The 21,849-nt window shown below is 36.5% G+C and overlaps 1 protein-coding gene across 3 annotated transcripts in view; it reads right to left on the bottom strand.

Annotated features, from left to right (window-relative positions):
- ttc33 (tetratricopeptide repeat domain 33) overlaps positions 1-21,849 on the bottom strand; it is a 75,550-nt gene that overhangs the window by 40,437 nt on the left and 13,264 nt on the right. For all 3 annotated transcript variants that reach the window (XM_022667864.2, XM_022667863.2, XM_022667862.2), the window contains exons 2-3: positions 20,595-20,816; positions 4,710-4,791 (exon numbers count right to left, since the gene is read on the bottom strand). In XM_022667864.2, coding sequence (XP_022523585.1) covers positions 4,710-4,791; positions 20,595-20,815 — 303 coding nt within the window. In that variant the 5' untranslated portion in view covers position 20,816. The remainder of the gene's footprint in view (positions 1-4,709; positions 4,792-20,594; positions 20,817-21,849) is intronic.

Raw genomic sequence — 21,849 nt, 5'->3', positions numbered from 1 at the left:
GCATCATGCAAACATTTTAAACATTTCATGGGACAACATCATGTGAGCAAGAGAGACATCGCACCAGAGTTATTGTATACTGTATCAGCATATCAGCAACACAGCAGCCTTGCCTGTCAACACTTTCCTGTGCAAATGGAGAGAATACTTCTCCACTGTCCTTCCTACAGTGTTTGGCCAGCATTAAAAGGGGTCAGTTAGCTTCAAAGCATACCAGCCATTCTGATACGGAAGGCTCTGGCTCTTGTCAGCTTTTTAACTGAATGAATATCTTGAGTACTTGCTCCTGAAACATGCTGTTGTTATGATGACTATAATGTAGGTCAAGCTGTCAGGCTTTTAATGAGAACACTCCATGCATGGAGGCAGATGTAGCTTAACAATCACAAGTTTAATTATAATTTATTACTGAGTTACATACTAAGTATTGGACACAGGCCTTTGGTTCTTTTGCCAAACCAAAGAAAATACAAATAACAAAAACCTAATCAAATAAATAAAGCCAATGATAATCCTGGACAATAACGCTAACGCAATTATTATTATTATTATTATTATTATTATTATTTATTTTTTATCACATTTTCTCTCCAATTTACACAGCCAATTACCCAACCCGCTCATTAGGACCCCCCTCACCCAATCACAAGTGATGCCCCAAAACTAGGAGGGTGAAGACTAGCCCATGCCTCCTCCGATACATGTGAAGTCTGCCACCGCCTCTTTTTCAAACTGCTGCTGATCCTGAAGACCAATTGTGCTCTCTCAAGCTCCAGTAGCCAATAGCTATTATATTTTAAATTACATTATATATTAATTACAATTCCCATGTCTGACAATTCATACGGATTAAAAGCTAATTGTTATCTGAAAAAAGGGTCACTGCATTACAATGCAGAGGTGGCTCAGAAGTTAGAGCAGAAGGCCTTCAACAATATGGTTGTTGATCAGTACTCTGGTTTCTTGGGGCCTTGAGCAAGGCCCTTAACCCTCACTGCTCCCTGCTCCAGGAACTTGTGTTCTATAATATTTACTCTGTTTGTCTTCTGAGTGTGCTCACTGGTGTGTGTATATGTTTATATTCACAGCTGAATTTCCCCACTATGGGACCTAATTATTCTTTTTATTATATTATTATTATTAAATCAGTGGCATAAAATGGTAAAAAAGACCATGATAGGTCATCATAATTTGTATTATTTAATTTATTGACTTTTAGACTGTTGGACTGTTCCATATGTGTGAAAATAGGCTGCATAGAAGGAGTGTTAATAAGTCAGTCCTACCTCTACTGCAGCCTAGGCTTGGGAATGCAGCTTGTGTGCTTAATTCCGAGTGTGCATGAGTGTGTGTTTACTGCACACATGGCCAAATTCTATCGTTGTCCAACACAAATGGTGACTGTGGTTGTCTTTGTCCATTATTATTATTGCTATCAGCAGCAGCAGCTTCCATTCATTACTGCTCATGTACTGTATAAAGTCTCTGCCAGACCACAAATCCCAAACATCTCCCAAAAGATAATAATTTAATACTTCTGTCAGAGAGAAAGTGAGTAAGAGAGACAGAGAGATCAACCCTCCAGAGGAAAGAAAGGAAGTGAGTGACTGTACCCCCCTCCACAACGTCTGTACTTTTGTCTAGAAGATATAACTTGTTTGTTCTTTCATGATGAACACACACAGACAGACAGCCAGAGGAAAAGGGGAAATAAAACCAGCTAAATACAAAATGTTCTGTCATGAAGAGATATAGAGAAGACAGAGAGTGTGTTTGGAGAGCTGTTCTGGAACTGAAAATAACTGTCTGAGGGGGAGAGAGAGAGAAAAAGAGAGTGTAATACCAGTACGGCATCATTATGTCATAACTGTGTTTGGCTGAGATGTACTCCAGTAAATTCTGAACAGACCTAAACATATGTTTTTGTTTTTTTATACTTCATCAGGCAACCTCATATGCTGTAAAGAGCCACAAGAACTGAGGACAGAGGTTCATTTTGTGCTGTACCTTCTCACATGCATATACTAGAGATGTCCTGATCACATTTTTTGCCTCAGAGTGCAAGCTATTTGATTTTGAGTATCTGCTGTTATTGAGCCACAACTCAATACTTTGTTAAAACTAGGGGTAAAACGATTACTCAAGTTATTCGAGTTACTCGATTAAAAAAATTGATTGAGTAATATTCTGTGCCTCGAGTAATCGTTTATGTAAATTAAAAACTCAGCGCGCGGTAATTCGCGCTTTTAATGTGACAACGCGCTCAGCGTTACGTCACCCGCGCACAGGAAGAAGGAGCATGCAGCGGAGGTAAAAGCAGCAAGGTAAAAGTACGACAACTTACGAGGAAAAAGGGCAATAATAACGGAGCATTTCAGGCTGAACAGCATGTATTCGCTCTTGCCTCCCACAACAGCACGCTTTAATGCTGCAGCGTCTCAGCCGAGGACACGTTAGCGGTGAAGCCGAGAGAAGGTTAATATAGCTTATAACAAATCAGTGAGATTAACTTTAATTTACCTTAATAACATAACGACAGCGCTGATTATTAGGAATACTGTCTAAAATGTGGTTAGTTTATAAAAACAGACAATTCTAGACTTAATACAGGCTTTAAGTAAGTAAACACAGCGCTGAGGAGTTTATAAACAAATACATGTCACCGGCTTGGTGAGACGAACTGGCAACATGCTCTGCTTTTCGAAAGCTAAGATGTACAACATAATGCAAATGTTTATGCTCTTTTTTATTGATTAATTCCCTATGGTTTTGATACTTACAAGAAATCCTTGTTGAAAATAATTTAACTGAATTTATTAAAGTACTAATGATTAAATTATTATTATTCCTTTATTTATTTCTATTTGTGTTTGCAGTTTGGAATGTATGTTGTGAATTAAAAAATATAACCTATCTAAAAAAATAAATCAATTGGTCAGTAATTATTAAGTGAAATGTCTTGTTTTCTCTAGCGTATTTTTAATTACTCTTTAAGCAAACAAATGTGTTTTATCTGATTACTCGATTAAACGAATCAATTTGTCAGAATAGTAAAAAGTTTAGTTTTTTTATTTATTTAATTTCAAATTATTATTGAAACACTATTACATCCATTTTATCACAAAAATGTGTTTGTAAGTAGGGTGATGAGCATGTAATGTTGACAGAAGTACATGCCGTACACGTGAAGAAGACATGGTTGGGATGTGTGCTGTGCTTGAACTGCAGTTTTAGCCGGCATAACAGACAAAAAGGTGAAGGGAAAATAAGACAGAATGGTTTGTGCTTGTGCCATTCCAGGCTGCAACATTACGATCATGACTTTGCTTTAAGATGGAGGCACACTTAGATGTCAGTTTTAGACCTCACAGCTCTCCGGAATCAACCAATGAGGTGTGAAGCTACTTTAAACCTGGATAACGGTTGAAAAAGTGATTTATCTGCAGGGGAAAGAATATGCACTATATCACCCAGTCTAAAGGGTGTTTGGACAAGCGGAATACAATAGCTGGATCTCGGAAAGCTGTGGGAGGGCGGAGGTGGGCTATTCAACAAAGGTTAGTACTTTTTATCATGTTTTACTACAATCAAGTCAAGTCAATTTCAGACCGAAGTTCTCCTTTAAGGCAAATTTTATTTACTTAAAATTACCAGTGAAAACATTTTCTTAAGCTTTTATTACTAGCTATTTAAATTTAAATAAAAAAATCTGTGTTAGATGGGCAAAATGTAATCATATTTATTTTAGTGGTGTCAGTCTCTTAAAATGTATTGTATTAAAATTCACCACAATATTAAAATCATGATTTATATTTTTAAAATGCTAGTGGTTCCCTGTATTGTTGGGAGAGGGACAGTAACAATAGTAGAGTGTGATTAAGGCCTGTCATCCTGGAGTTTTTTTTACTGTATTATAATATTTCAGGCTGGTTTTGATGCTTTTTAAAAGGAGAATATTGTAATGTTCTGAGTAACACAGAGATTTAATGGAGGAAATATACTGTAGTGTAGCTGCATATTATGTGTGTGAGGGAACAATTTGGAGGAAAATGAAGTGTGGATGAAAGTAGCAGATGGCTTAATAGGTATTTAGCTTGCTGGATTAGCATCCATGCTACCATATTGGACTCCATTGGAGCCAAGCCATCTTCCAATATCAGTGCATTCCTCCCCAAATGTACATACTGTACATATCAGCTCCACTGACCATATAAGAGCACTTTGTACATGTATAATTACAGACTGCTAAAAAATTATACAGATAGTGCCTACAGGGCAGAGGAGGCTGAAGGGCAGCACAAAGCAACAAAACACACCAGAACAGCTAATGAATTCTTTATAGAGGCAGTCAGTTTACATACCAGAAAAGGGGAAATGGGGGAGAGGGGGAGCAAAAAAAAACAATACTAAATCCTCCAAAACTTAGTAGAGAATGTAACGCTTGTTAGGCTTTAAATTTCAAAACTCAAGCTACTCAACTCTAAAACCAATATACGCTTCTGTTCAAAGACCTTTAACCCCAGTTTCATAACACTACATACCTTCATAACAATGCACACGGACACCCTTGTCATGCCTAATGCATTAAAAATTATGCATTTAAATACATTTACAGATATTTTAAATAAGACAAAGTGACTGTTGTGAGATGGATATGTAATGTGTTTTTTTTAAGATAAAATGTTTATATATGTATATGTATATCATACCTGAGACTTCATCTCATAAAGTGAAGCTTCTTCAGGGGTCAGCTGAATGGCCTCATCCCATTTCTTTACCGCCTCCCAGTGTCTGAGGAAGAACAAAAGAAAAGAAAAGAAAAGAAAAGAAAAGAAAAAAAAAAAAACATATTTTAGTTTTTTGGTTTGTTATAGTGCATCATACAACCAGCCACAAGGACAGAAATGCATATATAGTTTAAATTGACACATCGTACCACTGGCAGACATTTGAGAAAAATGCCATAAAAGATAAACATTTAAACATTTATTGACCAGTCACACACATCTAGTTCATGAATATTTGGAAAATTGATTTTAAACGAAATAATAAAGATGTAATTGAAAGAAATAAAATGAATAGAGCAAATAAACATCATTCTTCCTTGTTCTTGGAATCAATCAGAAGTTTTAGAACACCCTAAATTATTCCCCAGTATTTTTGACATTTAAGTCCAGTCAATAACTGCAAATGCTACAAAATGTATAAAAATATTACGCATTTAAGTTAAATAAATTAAGTAAAATCAGAAAAAAGTTATTTTAGTATTGTAAAATAAATATATAAATAAATACTTAAAATCAAATAAGTATGTTATATACTTATATATTATTACTATATATACTATAAATTATATATAATTTATTGGTAAACAAAAAAGAGGGGGTGATTTAATAGCTGGTAAGTAGAAATAGAAATAAACTGAGCTTTGGAAATAGATTTTTAAAAAATGTCAATTTACTAAGTTTTGTCCGTAAAAAAAAAAAAAAAAAAAACAGATGGTGTTACTGCACACACTACTGTGGCATTTTTACACCTTACACACAACACATTCACACTTTCATCATAATAACTAATAAAAGACTCAGAAGCACAGATAAATCTGTAACTGTCAAAAGTAAAAGTTACAGATGAGGCCAGAGAGAGGTGAGTACTGTTTTCTACACATTTAACAGACTCTTGGAGACTGGAGAAAACTGGTACAGGAAAAGTAATGTCTGGCTGACCCACATGGCAACAGCTTTAGCCTTTAGCTCAGTTAACATGATTGGACTAAATTTCATATATATATACACTCCAATTAATAGAGGGAAAAATCTGTAGAATTTACTTGGAGTAATCTTTTTTCTTCCTTCTACTAATATTAAACAAAGCTGAATAATTAAACAAAGTTTATTAGCATAAGCATTATTTTTTCCAGGATTTAATTTATAATAATTAAATTAATATCTTTAAATGTAAAATTCTTCCAAAGAAAAAGTAAATCAATTTTTTTATATTTATTAAACGCTGAACATTAAAATCCCAGCTGTCACACAAACAAAGCACAATATGAAACACCAAGACAGAATTGGGGCAAAAATCCAGACAAATCCACAGAGTAACCCTAATAATTTAGTGGCAGTTTTAAAAAAGAAGTGGAGGCAGCTTAATCATATTATATGTAATAAACAGGCAGCACCTAGCTAGCAGGTGGAACTGGAGAGAAAAATAAAACAAAAATAAGAGAAATATATAAATAAATCATGCTGGCATGATGACAATCTTCCATCCTTTTACAGCGTAACATATAATTCAGGTCAGACTGATGTTTACTCTGTTCTGATGTAACGTCAGATACATGCTATTAAGGATGATTTTTCCAGCCGCCTGTAAATAATGAGCAATAAAAAATATCATAAAGGGCGAACAACAAACAAAAAAGTGACAAGAGCCTCAGATAGAGGTCATAAACTCAGTACAAAAAATAAACCCAATGTCAATGTGAGAGTCAATCATACGCAAGTTCATTTCGGTGCTGTGGTGAGTAATGTTGACCCACACAGTCCACTAGTGTACTTCCAGCAGGACGGAGCTGTCCCAGTCATAAATTACTTCCTCTAACTGCAGTCTGACTCTGACACTTCCTTTCAAACACTGAATATTGAGGCTGTAAAGACCAGACTCATGTTTTCAAGGCAAGTGACAGATATATGTGTGTGTGTGTGTGTGTGTGTTTATAAATGAAATGACAAGCTGTCAGAGGCTAAGCCAGGTAACACTGATAGCATCAGGTCATCTGGGTCATCTTTAGCTCCTGGACAGAAGCAGATACTGGTAGAAAAAAAAAAAAAAAAAACAATACAAATGTGTGTTTATTAGTATTTTTTTTTGCATTTTTCATTCTTATGTGCTCACGGTCAGACTAAACAGGCTTGCTCTGTAATGTTATGATGTATACAATCAATAAAATGTTATCACAGATTATATACATATACTGCATAACCAAAAATATTTCCTATCCTAAGCAACAGCTTAATTTAGTTTATATTTAAGCAATGCTTTAGAATCTAGTAAAAAAGACTTCTTTCCTAGACATTAGAGACAGTTACTCTAATAAAAGCACTCAATAAAATTAATTTTGGAAAAAACAGTGTATAAGTCCCAATAATAGACCTATTACAACCAACGGACTGACTTCCATTAAAAATGTACACGTTTTTTATCTCTCCTGTAAAGTTGCTGTTTTGGAGATAAGTGTTTTTCATTGGACATCGACAACATGCTTTGACGCTGTTAAAAAATTATATATATAAAAAAAAATATATATATATATATATAAATGTTTTACAAATTGTGTCATAGCATAGTTACCTCAGTTCCTGTTCGTTCCACTCCAATTAAAAAAGCCCTTGCCAGGTAGACAAATGTAGACAAAACATTTCTAATGGCTCACAGGAACTAGGTGCCTCAGGTCACAAATGGACGGAAGAGACAGGAAGACTTGAGCAAAACTGTCAAAGAGAGAGTGCACTTTCCTTGTCCCATTTGGTATTCTAAAAAACCCTTCTACTGAATCTGCACAGGGTGGATATTAAATATAAAACACATGGAAAGCAAAGTAGAAAATTGGTGAATATCCCTCTATAGGGAGTAGGAGGTTTCAGAATGCAGACAGAATATTTTTTAGAGATGAAATCTCAAAATAAGTCTCGAAAGTGGATGCAAAGCCAGTAAAAGCTACACTTTACATTAAAGCCAAATTACAGTAATTTTAAACCATTTTTTTCTGGCGCATTTGAAGCATTTGGTTAAAAATTATAGTGACGAATTTCTCTCCACTTAAGACAGCACAAAACATGGACTCTAAAAATATAAAAGAATTTCAAATTAGTGCTGGGATGTATGAACAAAAATATATATTACAATATTTTTCAAGATTCTGACAGTTTAATGGTATATCATGGTATTTTTATTATTATTATATATATTTTTTTTTGTATGACTGGGCTTTAATATAGATTTGTGACTTACTCTACTGTACTGGAGGACATATATCATAAAACACTAAGGCTTTAAATTAAGGCTTTGATTATTATTGGGTTTACTTAGACTTTATTATCAGAAAAACAGCTGAAGAATTTAAACAATAGACCTTAAAACGAGATATGCAAACAACTTTAACACTGCTTCATCTACAAAACTAAATTTATTAAACAGTTCCATAAACACTATAAATGAACCAAAAATACTCAAAATTGAAGTATTCAAAAGATATATTTTTCAAAAGCTTTTTTGCACAAGTAAGACAAGTTTAATATAATTGTACAAAATGCAATTTTTGAAGCCCTTAGGGGCATTAAAGTATTAAATTATCCACAATTTCCTTCTTTCTTCAGTTTATCAAACACATTCTCTGACGTTTGAAGTGAGATAAAAGTGTGGGCTCACAATAAAAATTATACAAAAACATTTCTACCATGCAGATATTTCAGACCATTGCACAACCCCAGGTTCAGATTCTCTTCATTAGTAATTATTGATCAGGTGCTGCATTTTGGGTCAGCTGAGGGTCAGCTGCAGTACAGGGTCAGTTGGTCAACGCATCTCCACAGTAAAAGCTTATTTCAGCTCTTTTCATCCGTGAAGAAAGAGTTAAACAAGTGGAGGATACATCAGCTGTGACAGGTGATCATTAACAGATCAGCTTAGCAAAACAAGCAGCATCACACTGCACCATGTAAAACAAGGTTACTAAACAAGGAACTAATCCAGTCCAGTACATTGGAAGACAGTAGGAAATCACAGGAAAAGTAGACCAGGCAGATACACTCCCCTAAAGTGCCCTCAGTATTACAGACTGGCTGAATTCATGTAGTCATTCTGCAATCAGTAATGAGCCCACATTAGGAACTCTGTGTTTAGCGGGGTTTGAATATTTCAAAAACGAGTGATCTTCTAGAAATTTAAAGTGTATGGAGTTTACTTAAAATGGTCTAATAGAGATAAACATCACACTAAGCAGCAGTACCGCATAACAAAAAAAGACTCTTTTTATGAAACACGTTGACAAAGCTGACAAAAAAGGCTATGGTAAATACTTTGTATAATTGAGTTGAGCAAAAAAAAGCATCCCAGAATGCACAGCACATCCAACCTTAAGGCCTGTCAGCAAAAAACAGAAATCTGATACCACAGTAGGCAAAGACATATCAAAACTGGAGAAACAAACATCGCACAGCTGTACTTTTAATCTTAATAATAAAAAAAATAAATGCTGGGGCATCCATTAACACTGCTTATTAGCAATATGATAGGATACACATTATGATACAGGGTTTACGATTCAACATTTCACAAAATATTGCAATTCTGTAAACAAAGCACTATATCATATAATTTTTATTCAATTTGAACAGATGCATCCATCACGATGAGAGATTCCATCTTTGTGAGTGTGTGTGTGCCGCTTTATTAAAAAAACTAAAATGATTGCTTGTGCTTAAACTACAAATATTTCTCTTACACATATTGCTTTATGTATTTCAATTTTAAGAGTTATTAAAAAAATAATAATAATAATAATTTAATTATATTAGTGGGGTCAATCTCCACTTGTGTGTGACAGGGCGCCGTCACGGTTGTTTTTTGCACAAGGAATGATTTTTGTTCTTAATAAAGAGCCACAAACATGCTCACTGTTTGTTCTACCAAGACCCAAAAAGATGGAGCCTCTCATGATAACAGTATGAGAATACTCATGTTGGCTGTTACATAAAAATGTTGTGTAATAATTACTATAATTTTAGGTTTTTTTTTGGTTACAATTTGGAAAAGGGTATAGGGGAAAAAAATATTGTTTGGGTATCGGTACTAGGGGTGTCACGATTTTGATATTTTATTTCGAAATTATGTCATGGTCTCGAGCTTTGAAGTCAAAAAGATGATCGACGATCCCTCCCTCTAAGCTACGCAAGCAAGCATGCGCGCTACGCAAATGGCGCAGCACGCTAGGCAAATGGCGCAGCACACTGTATCTGATGTCACTGTATGATGACAGTATGAGAATACTTATGTTGGTTGTTAAATAAAATTTTTGTGTACTAATAATTATAATATTTGTATTTTTTGGTAACAGTTTAGAAAAATTTACGCAAATGGCGCAGCACGCTACGCAAATGGCGCAGAACACTGTATCTGAGGCCGCGGATATTGTGACTGCTCAAAGAGAAAAAAAAAGAAAAAAGAAAATCGAGAATCGTGACCCTAAAATCGGAAATAAAACCGAATCAAGGATTTAGAGAGTCGTGACACCCATAATCGGTACTGAATTCAAAGTATCGTATCGGTACAGATATTGAAAATTTTAAAAAGATACCCTGCCCTACATACTGCTGCCTTAAGACTTTTTTTAATGACAGTGTATTGCCCTGCATTGAAACCTGTCTAATGACGACATCACTGACAACATTACCTAATAAAAATGTCACGTTTTGACTAGACCCTATAAAGGATGGGTCTGCAATTAGTGAAATACTCTAAATAGACTGTAAGAGCCTGCTGTCTAAGTACTGCTGCTCTCAAGAAGCTATTCATTCTAAGGGCTTCATCCTAAGCAAAGCCACAGAGACTGGGTAGGACCTGAAATAGGACACTGACGCACACATTAGTAGGTCGACTTTCCATGGTGGACCTAATTAAAAGTACTGGAAGACTATATCTAAAGTGCCAAATTCTATTATAGGACAAAGCAAGATTCATGTGATGGTGTAATTCTTTTAGACTGAGGAAGTACAGTAAATCACATCATGACACTTAGAACTGGAAAACGGTCTGAAAATAACATAATACAACACTCACTGTCAATTTCATCAGCTCCACTTACCCTGTAGAAGCACTGTAGTCCTGTATCTGTTTCTATGTATTCTTTACTATCCTCCTTTCACCCTGTTCTTCATATGATCAGTTCCTTACAGGAGAGACCACCACAGAGCAGCTATTATTTGGGTGGTGGACCTTTAATTCTCAGCACTGCAGTAACTGCACAGACATGGTGGTGGTATATGAGGTGTTAGTGTGTGTTGTGCTGGATGTGAGTGGGTCAGACACTGCAGCAGTGCTGCTGGAGTTTTTAAACACTGTCCCCACTCACTGTTTTTCACGCTGTTAGAAAATCCTACCAGACAGACCAGAGAAAGAAGCCAGACCAGAAGTCAGACATCATGCTGAACAGTTTGTTTATTTCATCCTTTAGTCCTTTAACCAGTGGCCAAACAATGCTGTCAATAGGATTGGACTGTGCTGGATTTTTTTCAGTTCAGCAGTGACACTGAGGTGTTTAAAAACTCCAGCAGCACTGCTGTGCTGTGTCTGAGCCATTCTCATCACCAGCACAACACACACCAACACCTTATATACCACCATCACCCTTCCAGTGCAGTCACTGACAGAGCCTCTGTCATTTTATTCCTGTCCGGAACGACCATGTATGTGTTTTTCTCAGACGTCCTCTGAGAAAATTACAGACTGAATTATCTACCGTTTTAGTCCCGTCCGGACTCATATCTCTGAGTTTCGTGTTTAATAAAATAGCTATTTGTCCACTACCACGCAGCGCAATTATACTTTGAGCACCCGTTTCCACGGAGACCCACATAAACACAACAGTGAGCAGAAATGGAGGAGCTACTAAATGCGATGTCGTGACCAAGAAAGCCAAAAAAAAAAAAAAAAAAAAACTCATTGATCCTCCTGTTTTTTTTCAATTGCAGTCCAGATGCAAGAGATTCATCACTGAGTAGAAGTGTGAAATATTTTTTCACAGACGCCCCCCTGAGAAACTAATCTCCTCTGGATAGGGCTTTTTACTGTGTAACCAATCTGTGGAAATCGTAAGGTGTTTCAGGTAATTGGGTATAGGTTTGGATCACCTGTTGAGTTTTACAGACCATGCTGACAGTGTGTGAAAGAAAGCCAGTCAGATATGTATTCAACTAGGAAACTAAATTAAATACAGTTTGGGGTTTATGATTAAATCTTGGAAAAGGTGTACATATATCAGCCTGATTTAGAGTGAACTTTTGACTTCAACAAGCAAAAGCAAACTGTTTAGAATTATTAAGGTGGAGGAGAAAATGATTGTCTGGCAACAGGCAAAAATCAGAAGATATTCTTTATAATAGAGCAATATCTAGAAAAGCCACAGCAATAATTTCTAATTTGATACATCCTCCTCACAATAAGTTTCAGCCTTTTCCTTCTGGTCGACGCTAGAGAGGGTTTTTGATTAAGTAAAAAGGTCTATAAAGGAGCTTTTAAACACATTGTATTTTTATTTACTGACCTGTTGTCTGTGTTGTGCCATACTGCAGTGTCTGGTATTTGATTGCCAATTTTATAGTGAAACCAAATAAAAAAGGTTACTCTTTGTCAGACAATAAACCTTTATTCTATTCTATTCTGCTCTATTCTATATTCAAAGAAACAGAAGATCAGCAGTCTGCAATTATATAACTACAAAGTTCCCCTAAGTGCTGCGGAGCTGAAAATGTTTTTTTTATTATATAAACATGTATATATTATATATACACCTCTGAAAAAAAATGAAGAGACCACTTCAGTTTCTGAATCAGTTTCTCTGATTTTGCTATTTATAGGTGTACGTTTGAGTAAAATAAACATTGTTGTTTTATTCTATAAACTACAGACAACATTTCTCCCAAATTTCAATATTGTCATTTAGAGCATTTATTTGCAGAAAATGAGAAATGGCTGAAATAACAAAAACAAGATGCAGAACTTTCAGACTCCAAATAATGCACATAAAAACATGTATATATTCATAATGTTTTTAGAGTTCAGAAATCAATATTTGGTGGAATAACCCTGGTTTTAATCACAGTTTTAATGCGTCTTGGCATGTTCTCCTCCATCAGTCTTACACACTGCTTTTGGATAACTTTATGCCACTCCTGGTGCAAAAATTCAAGCACTTCAGCTTGGTTTGATGGCTTTTGATTATCCATAATCATATCAAATATTCCAGAGGTTTTCAATTTAAAATCAAAGAAACTTATCATTTTTAAGTGGTCTCTTATTTTTTCAGTTCTTCATAAAAGACACCGAAAACTAGTGTGAGTGAAATAATGTCAGTCTGTCATTGATTTCAGCAGCTACAATCTGTGCTGTCCAGATCCACATCATTTCCTCATCACAATTCACTTACGGACTCTAAAACCACATTACACCGAGTCGCCAAGGGCAACAAGCTTCTTTCTGGGATGCTGAGCATTCACTAATCCACAATATTGAGGCATGGCCACTCTGAGGCGAGAAACTTTATCTGTCTGCATTCAGCATGAATGGGAAGCTGGGGAAAGATAATACATCTACATTACTTGAGTCAAATTACTTACAATAAGAAAAACAGAGCACCATTCGAGACAGATTAGCCTGCTAAGACCATCTTAAGCTAAGCTAACCTGAGGAAAAGTGTTTTCCCTATTCATATGCAAGCGGAGACAGGAGATTTTCCTCCAAGTCTGTCAGTGTCGGATACTATTGGTAAGGCTGTGCATGAACCTATAGTGACTGCAATTTGTTCCACTTCAACCAATTTACTTATGCAGCGTCACGTGATATTCTGGTGACTCAGGCACTTGCGTCTTTGCTCACATGCTCCACAAATCATTTTAATTAGGCAAACCAAATCTTTGCTGCATATATTCAACAAGTTGAAAAAGCGAACAGCTGAAAAGCTGGAAAAGGCTCTCACAACATCGCATCACCATCATAGAAATGAGCACACTTAAGTTCTCTGCAGAGACTTCCTTCTTTCACTTTTCAGAACACAGTGTTAACACAGTGGCAGAGTAATTGAAACGAGATTGGCAGCAGCCTACAGCACTCTATTATGTGGTTACATTATTATGTTGTCCCATTTCAACACAAGGTTCACGCTGGAGTAGAAACCGGGAACGTGGCGGGAAACACGCATACAAAACTTTTCCACTTGTGCCAAGATGTCGACAGCAGACATAAACAGATCATTAGAGTGAAACATGTCACTTGGACCTCTTACAAACCAGACTTTTGGGCACTGGAGCATGTAAAAAGTCTGTAGATTGAGAGAAAAGTAAGCTTTTTTACATGTAGTAACAAAAGTAACAATTTTTATGTCATTTATTAAAGCCTTCCTAACACCTCAAATGAACATATGGAGTTTCAAAACTGTCGGCACTGAGTGGTCCAGCGGATCAACAGTTTGAATCCTGGATCATGCTGATTTCCATCAGCAGCCAGAGCCCGAGAGAGCATAATTGGCCTTTCAGGGGGAGTGGGTGGGTAGATAGTGCTCTCTCCCCACGTCCCACCCAATGTGAAGCTGGTCAGCACAGGCACCTGTTAGCTAATGTAACACATCTGGGTTGCTGCACTTTCCTTCGAGAGCAAGCTGGCTACCTAGTAATGCTGTATGAGCCAAAAAAAAAAAAAAGAAGAAGAAGCAGCAGTGGCCTGTTTATCATGTGTCGATGGAGGTGTTGGGAGCATTACTAGCAATCAGAGATGCATAGTAACGAAGTACAACTACTTCACTACTGTATTTAAGTACTGAAATGGTTTACTTCTTCCACTTTTATATCACTAGATACATTTATCAGTTTTAATACTTTTACTCCGCACTCATGACTCATTACAAAATATTACAAATTATTCCACATTATCCCACATTATCACTAAAGCCATAGCGGTAGATGCTCTGCACTGTCACCGGATTTGATGAAGCATCTTATCATTGAGAGACTCAAGCTATCAAGCTTATCTTATCTTATAATAAGAAAACAAATTCTGGTCTTTTTATTTTTTTAATTAGAAATAAAATTATAAAAAAAAAGAAAAAAAGGGAAAATGAACATGATAAGGGTGCAAAAGAGGAAGCAAACGCCATTCTGTCAATCAGCGATAAACAGTTCATTAGGTCAATAGCTGAATCCCATTAGCATTTCAAGGTCATCTTAAGTGCTTGTTTTTATTACATTATATTATAACAAATGCCACTTAAACTTTACTGTGCAAAACATAAGCCTTGTTTTAATCATGGGTCTTTCATGGTATAGTATGTTTGTGAATGCAGCACTGTAATTGAAAATCAAAGAGTAACATCCATCTGAAGCTACAGTTTTACATTAGAGAGAAGGAATGTTTTACAATCAATGGAAACTGTTTCGGTGCTAATTTCTAATTAGCTTTTAATGTGAGAAGAAAGCAACAGGAACATCTAGCACACCTAAAAAGCCCAAAACCAAAGAAACTAACATTGTCAAGGGATTCTTGTTTCACATCTGGATGGAAACAGAGTCTGGGGGAATTTCAGTGTGCAAAACACCCATAATGACTCACTGAATGCACTGCATCAAGAGCCATCATTCAACGATAGCTGACAGAACCAAATGGACAAGGGATTACTTTGCAAACCTTTGTCAAAAACTGCATTACAGTGAATTACTCACAATTACTTCTTACAACTATATTGTGCAAGGCGTCTGTGAGATAATGTTTCAGAACCGAGACGCTGCGTTTTCCTCCGAGCGCGCTGTGATGCTACTCAGCAATGCTGCATCAACAGCAACAGTTTGAACAGAGGCGGTGGCTGATGACTTAACCTGTATCGGAGGAGGCATGTGCTAGTCTTCACCCTCCTGGTGTTGGGGCATCACCAGTGATAGGGGGAGTCCCCATGTAAACTGGGGAGAAAATGGGGAAAAAATTTGAAATAAAATTACACAAAAGAGTGTTTCTAGCAACAGTCCAAATGTCAAGGTCTATCATGATACAGGGCTATTATGGGTCATTATGCTTGACACTATAACGGCAGTATTATGCAAAAAAAAGGTCAAGTTTGTTCGCATTGGGAAAGTACATGGTTCAGACTTGCGGAACAATAAATGCACATTGAGGCGGGTTATCACCACCCACTCATAATAAAAAAAAAAAAAAGAAAGAAATGGGCTTTACCTATTCATGATTGCAAGTATTCAATACTGAGCCCTCAGAAATCTCCTGCAAATGTACACACAAAATGATTTTAAAACAAAATTAGAGGTGGATTTTAAGTCTGTCCTTTCTGACGCATGTCAAATGCATGTCAAAGAAAAAAAAATAGCCAATTTCCAAACAAGAGGCACTTAATATGTAACACTACTGGAATGGTAAGAGTTCCACCTACAACTAGCTGTTCAGCTGTTCTCTGTGGAGCTTTTTACAAAATGCACATGAATCCAGCACGTGAATTCTTACAGCAAGCCACACTTCATCTCTTTTATGGAGTCCAATCTTGTGTAAAATGAAATTGATGGTCTACACCTCAAGGGCAAAGAACTCATTCTGCTTATCAGCATTCCTGTGATGGACACTTCTGTTAGCCTGTGTGAGTTATGACCTTGAAGAGACGCCTGGCAGCTGTGTAAAATCATCATTCCGTGAAAAAAGGTACATATTAATATGTCAGCAAATTGACAAAAGCATCCCAGACGATGATTTGCTGCTAAGAGATAACAACAAAATAGGCGAATAGGAAATTCCAACACTCTAACATCTATTACGATCTATGAAGTATATTACAAAGAGTATGGCTGGGCAATAAATCAAACTAAAATCAATTTTCAACTAATAATGATAAAGATTTGAGATCATATAACCCAGCATTAGTTGAGTTAAATAAGCAAATGACATGCACGGTTCTGAAGATCACAGAGCGTTTAGATAAAGGCTTTGCAGGTTTATACGAGGATGATCACATTTTGTGTGTAATCCCTACCTCTAGACCTCCTTCCAGTAAATCTGGGGCACTTCTCCATCGCTGCAGGCTATGACGTGAACTGATTTTGTTTTTCACATTCTAATTAAACCACAGTAGAATCAGAACCATCATTCATAGGTGTTTCTCGGTATATGATAGCATGGTTATATGGACAGAAGCCCTACACTCCTTTCATTTTCTCCTTCGTCCCTACCTCTAGCTAATCCTGGAGACAGAAGTTTTTTTTTTTTTTTCTTGTTTTTGCCCAGCAGTTTGAAAAGGCCAGGGATTAGGGGCTAGCAAGGCACACCTGCTGTTTTGCTCAACATATGGAGTCACTCCTGGCTTAGGAAAATAAAGCACAAAAAAAAAACTAATGTAATAATATAAAATAATGAGAAGTGCAAATATAACATTATTTGATTTACATTCTTTGCTTTATCATAGTGTTCATTTTCTGATGGATTTTGGCTGTGTATCTCGTCACAAGACATGATTGCTTGGTCTGATTGTGTCATTAATGCTTGTGTATAGCTTTTTGATCAGATGCATAGTTTTTTTTTTAATGGCAACAATGTTTTGCCTAATTTGTTCCCATATAACTGAATAGGGTGCAAAGGTTTTGGAACCATAATACAAATACACTACAAATTAAGGCTGAACAATATTAAAAACAACTAGTGCATCAGCTTGACAACTACATAAGAAAGGATCATAGAAAGGATCTAAGATACCATAGCAACTGCCTAGCAACCACCTAGCAACACCCCATCAACCGTTAAACATTTTCATCACCTTAAAACAGCAAGCACTCAGCAACATCACTGCAATGGCCTGGAACACCACAGTAACCACCTAGCAACACCATTGTAACCATTCAGCAACATCTTAGCAATGGACTGGAGCACCACAGCAATATTATAGCAATGGTCTGGAGAACCACAGCAACATTATAGCAATGGCCTAGAACACCACAGCAACATTATAGCAATGGCATGGAACACCACAGCAACCACCTAGCAACACAATAGCAATCACTTAGCAACATTACAGCAATGGCCTGGAACACCACAGCAACCACCTAGCAACATCATAGCAAAAGTCTGGAACACCACGGCACAAGCTAGCAACACCACAGCAACATTATAGCAATGGCCTGGAACACCCCAGCAACATTAAAGCAATGGCCTGGAGCACCACAGCAACCACCTAGCAACACCACAGCAACATAATAAAAATGGTCTGGAGCACCACAGTAACATTATAGCAATGGCCTGAAACACTGCAACAACCACCTAGCAACATTACAGCAATGGCCTGGAACACCACAACTACCACTTAACAACACCATAGCAATATCATAGCAGCCACCTACCAACACCACAGCAACCACCTAGCAAACCATAGCAGCCATATTAGATACCTCATAACCCAGTTAGCAATATCAAAGAAAACACCTGGATTACCAGAGCAACCATATATATTTAACTACTGGTATTATTGCAATCAGTCTTAACCAATCTCCAACCAGTTTATCAACAGTACCTTAAATCAAAATACTGTATACCAGTGCAGTAGGCATTTATCTAACCAGTAACTTAATTGGTTACAGTATAATGTTACTATAAAGAAACACCACATGTATATGATTAATTTACTTTGCCTTATAAAAGCATCTGCGTAAAGCATGAAATACCTAATAAAGAGTTTTGGCATATGCTACATATGACATATATGAGGGGTGTCTAACTGTAGATGCACAAATACTGTGCAGGCTCATATTCCAGTCAAACAAAAGCATGTCATCATTTGTTTGTAGACAGACCAACTGAGTAAACAGGTGGAATCAGGTGTGCTGCTGATTGTTTAAAATGCAAACCTGCAGTTACACTGCACCTCTGCAGCTTGCACTGCACACCCCTGGTATTTATTGTCTAGATGCTTAGATACTATTGTACTGATTTTCTGTCACAACATAAGAATGTAATTATATAGGGTATTACAAACATCTGGCACATAGTCTACAACATTAGCATATCTACACAGTGCACACAGGGTTATGATCACATATATAAAACAAAGCCTACACTTCTTACTCTTAAACAAAAACAAGTATTATGATCCTAACCAAACAAAAGCAATACCTTCAGTACATACCAAAGACAAGACCTACAGCACCACCTTCTGGCAGCCTGCAGTAATCACCACCATCAATAAAACCCAGACAGCATCCACCACATCATTTTACCCTACATCTTTAATCCATTTTGCTGCTGGGAATGATTTCACTTTTGTGTAACGAGCCAAACTGAGGCACCTGAATAAGTAGGTCAATGGTTTGCAGATGACAGGACAGGAGAGGGAGGACTGTCAGCTTTTCCTGGTTCACATCTCTAAACCTAACTGACAAAACAGATTTCATCCTGCAGCAGACACCAAAACCATTTTCCTCCCACAAGGCCACACGTGATGCACACTCATGCAAGTCATCATTTCCAGGAAAGCCTATGTATCCTAATGACAAAGATGTGCCTGAAGATTCAGCAGCATGCAGAAAGTGGATTACAAAGCAGTATGGAAACTAGATCTGGTCCTGGTTTATTGAGTGACGCACACAAAACATCTGCATGCAGCCACACATACAAACTTACAGTAATAGTGTAGATGCTTGTAAATGTAATATTTTATATCTCATCACACTCAAGCAAAAAAATATATATAGCTCCAAAATAGTCATTTTACAAAATATTCTTAACGTTCAATGGAAGTTAATGTCAAATGATTTTATTCTACAGTAATTTTTGAGCATTTCTATTGGTCCATTTGTCATAACTTTCAGATAATGAACATAAAAATTGCCATGGTGTTTTGCATATTTTGCATATTATGCAAACACAACACACAGTTCAATCAAAAAAATGTATGGCCTTTGGAAATGCAACACATTTGTTGATTTAAAAGTCAACTGGTTGCAATGTACCAATCAAAAAACAAAAAAATAAATGTCTCAACAAAACTAATACAACAAGTGAATTCTTCTGATTTAACACAAACTGCCACTGCAAAAAAAATGCTACTGTAGTTTCAAAATAATACCCGTAATACCCATAATTCCAATTCCAATCGTACCAATATACAACAACCCCTTAATTTGGATCCATTGCAAACCAGGTGCCAAATCAAGAGCAAGAGAGTTGCATTAGGGGTGTGTGAAATCAAACAACAGTATGGCCAACAGTATTGAAACAAAAAAACCTTAATAATATTATTACAAAAATACACAACACAGTACGTCCAAATATTTATGGACACCCCGTCAAATGTAAGCCTTAAGCTGCTTTAAGTTCCACCTTTTGATGTCGCTGTCTAGTGGATTTAGCAAAGTTTTGCCAACAGAATAAGATTCTCTATAGCAGATAAACATAACCACATTAGCAACATGCCTAATGCCAGGCATGGGCTAGAGCGGTATAAACCCCCAGCATTGAGCTGGAATAATAGAGCTTCATCATTTTTACTTTTCTGACAGCATAGAGAGTTTGTATTGAATTGGGTAGATGATCATGCAACATCTTGGCCTCACTAATGTTTGTTGCTAAATGCAGTCAGATCCTCACAGCAATGCTCCAAACTCTAGTAGAAATGTTCTTCTGAATGATACACACACTTAGCAGGATAATAATCACAAACAACATTAGGATGTGCTGCGCTCTTGCCTACAAAACATGGTAAACCTCTAACTTAAAATCAAATCTTAAACTATATTCGCAAGAGTGGAGTCTACTGTAGAAAAGCACACAAGTGGACAGATACACACCTGCCCTGCTCGGCCAGCAGTGTTCCCTCTTCCTTTAGCCTCTTGCTCTTGGCTGTGCAGTCTTCTAACAGCACCTCCCGCCTGCGTTTGATTGCATGCAGCCAGTCCACTCCTTCCAATTCAGCATCCTTCTCCACCTTCTCCGACTCTGCCTCAAACTGCTGCACTGCAGCCTTAGAGACCTTCTCCCCGATCTTCCTCTTCCAGCCAAACGAGGCCATCCTGTCAAAATATAATTATTACAAAGTTAAAGAAACATATTGTAGCATCTTTACCATGCTTCATTAACTTGTCTGTATGAATGTGTGAATGTCTTGTATCTCTCAGCTCGTTGATCTGCTTAGCAAACATGATAAACCATTTATATATATAAGCCATATATATAAGCTAAAATCAAAAATTTAATTAAAGCATTTGAGTGGTTAAATGATTGGAACAGACCTGCAGAATCAAAAACACACTTTCAAAACCCCACACTTCTACATTTTGTAAATAAGGTCAAATGAACACACACAAATTCACACTCTCAGGATGTTCAGTATATGTCCCTTAAGAGACTAGAGTCAAAATTATGGCTAAAGTGCCGTAAGGTGGGTCTGGTACATGTGTCACCATGGACTCTTTTGGGTTAAGACAAAGCTATATTGTGATAATAATGTTGACCATATTGTCCAATATTAGGTACAATTTATTAAATTGATGGAATTGATTTATTAATTTATTTATTACTTAGCTAGCTTAGCTAAGTAAAATATACTGACGAGTTCAGTTGAAAAGAATTTGCTAGATAACCTGGTTAGTTATGCTAGCTAGCTAGCTAACTAAGCTATCTATGCTAAAGCCACTAAAATACCATGTTTAACAGTCTTATTTTGAACAAATTTTGAATATGTTAGCTAGGTTAACATGCTTGCTAACTAGTAATGTTTGTTTAGGAACAGAATAGTTGGCTTATTTGGACAATTTGTGTTTCTTGTTTAATTTGCTCCTTTTCACAGTTAGCTAAAATCATAAGCAATTAATTTGGCATGAATGTGGTATTATAAAGAAACTGAAATATATAGCTCTAGAAAAAAATAAGACAACATTTAAAAATACGTTTCTTTGACTTTACCAAATTGAAAACCTCTGGAATATAATCAAGAGGAAGATGAATGATCACAACCATCAAACCAAGCTGAACTTGCACCGGGAGTGGCTAAAAGGGGTGTGCAAGACTGATGGAGGAGAACATGCCAAGGCGCATTAAAACTAG

Source organism: Astyanax mexicanus, chromosome 1, assembly GCF_023375975.1.
Source record: "Astyanax mexicanus isolate ESR-SI-001 chromosome 1, AstMex3_surface, whole genome shotgun sequence".
Lineage (NCBI taxonomy): Eukaryota > Metazoa > Chordata > Actinopteri > Characiformes > Acestrorhamphidae > Astyanax > Astyanax mexicanus.
This window is presented reverse-complemented; position numbering and strand designations above follow the sequence as displayed.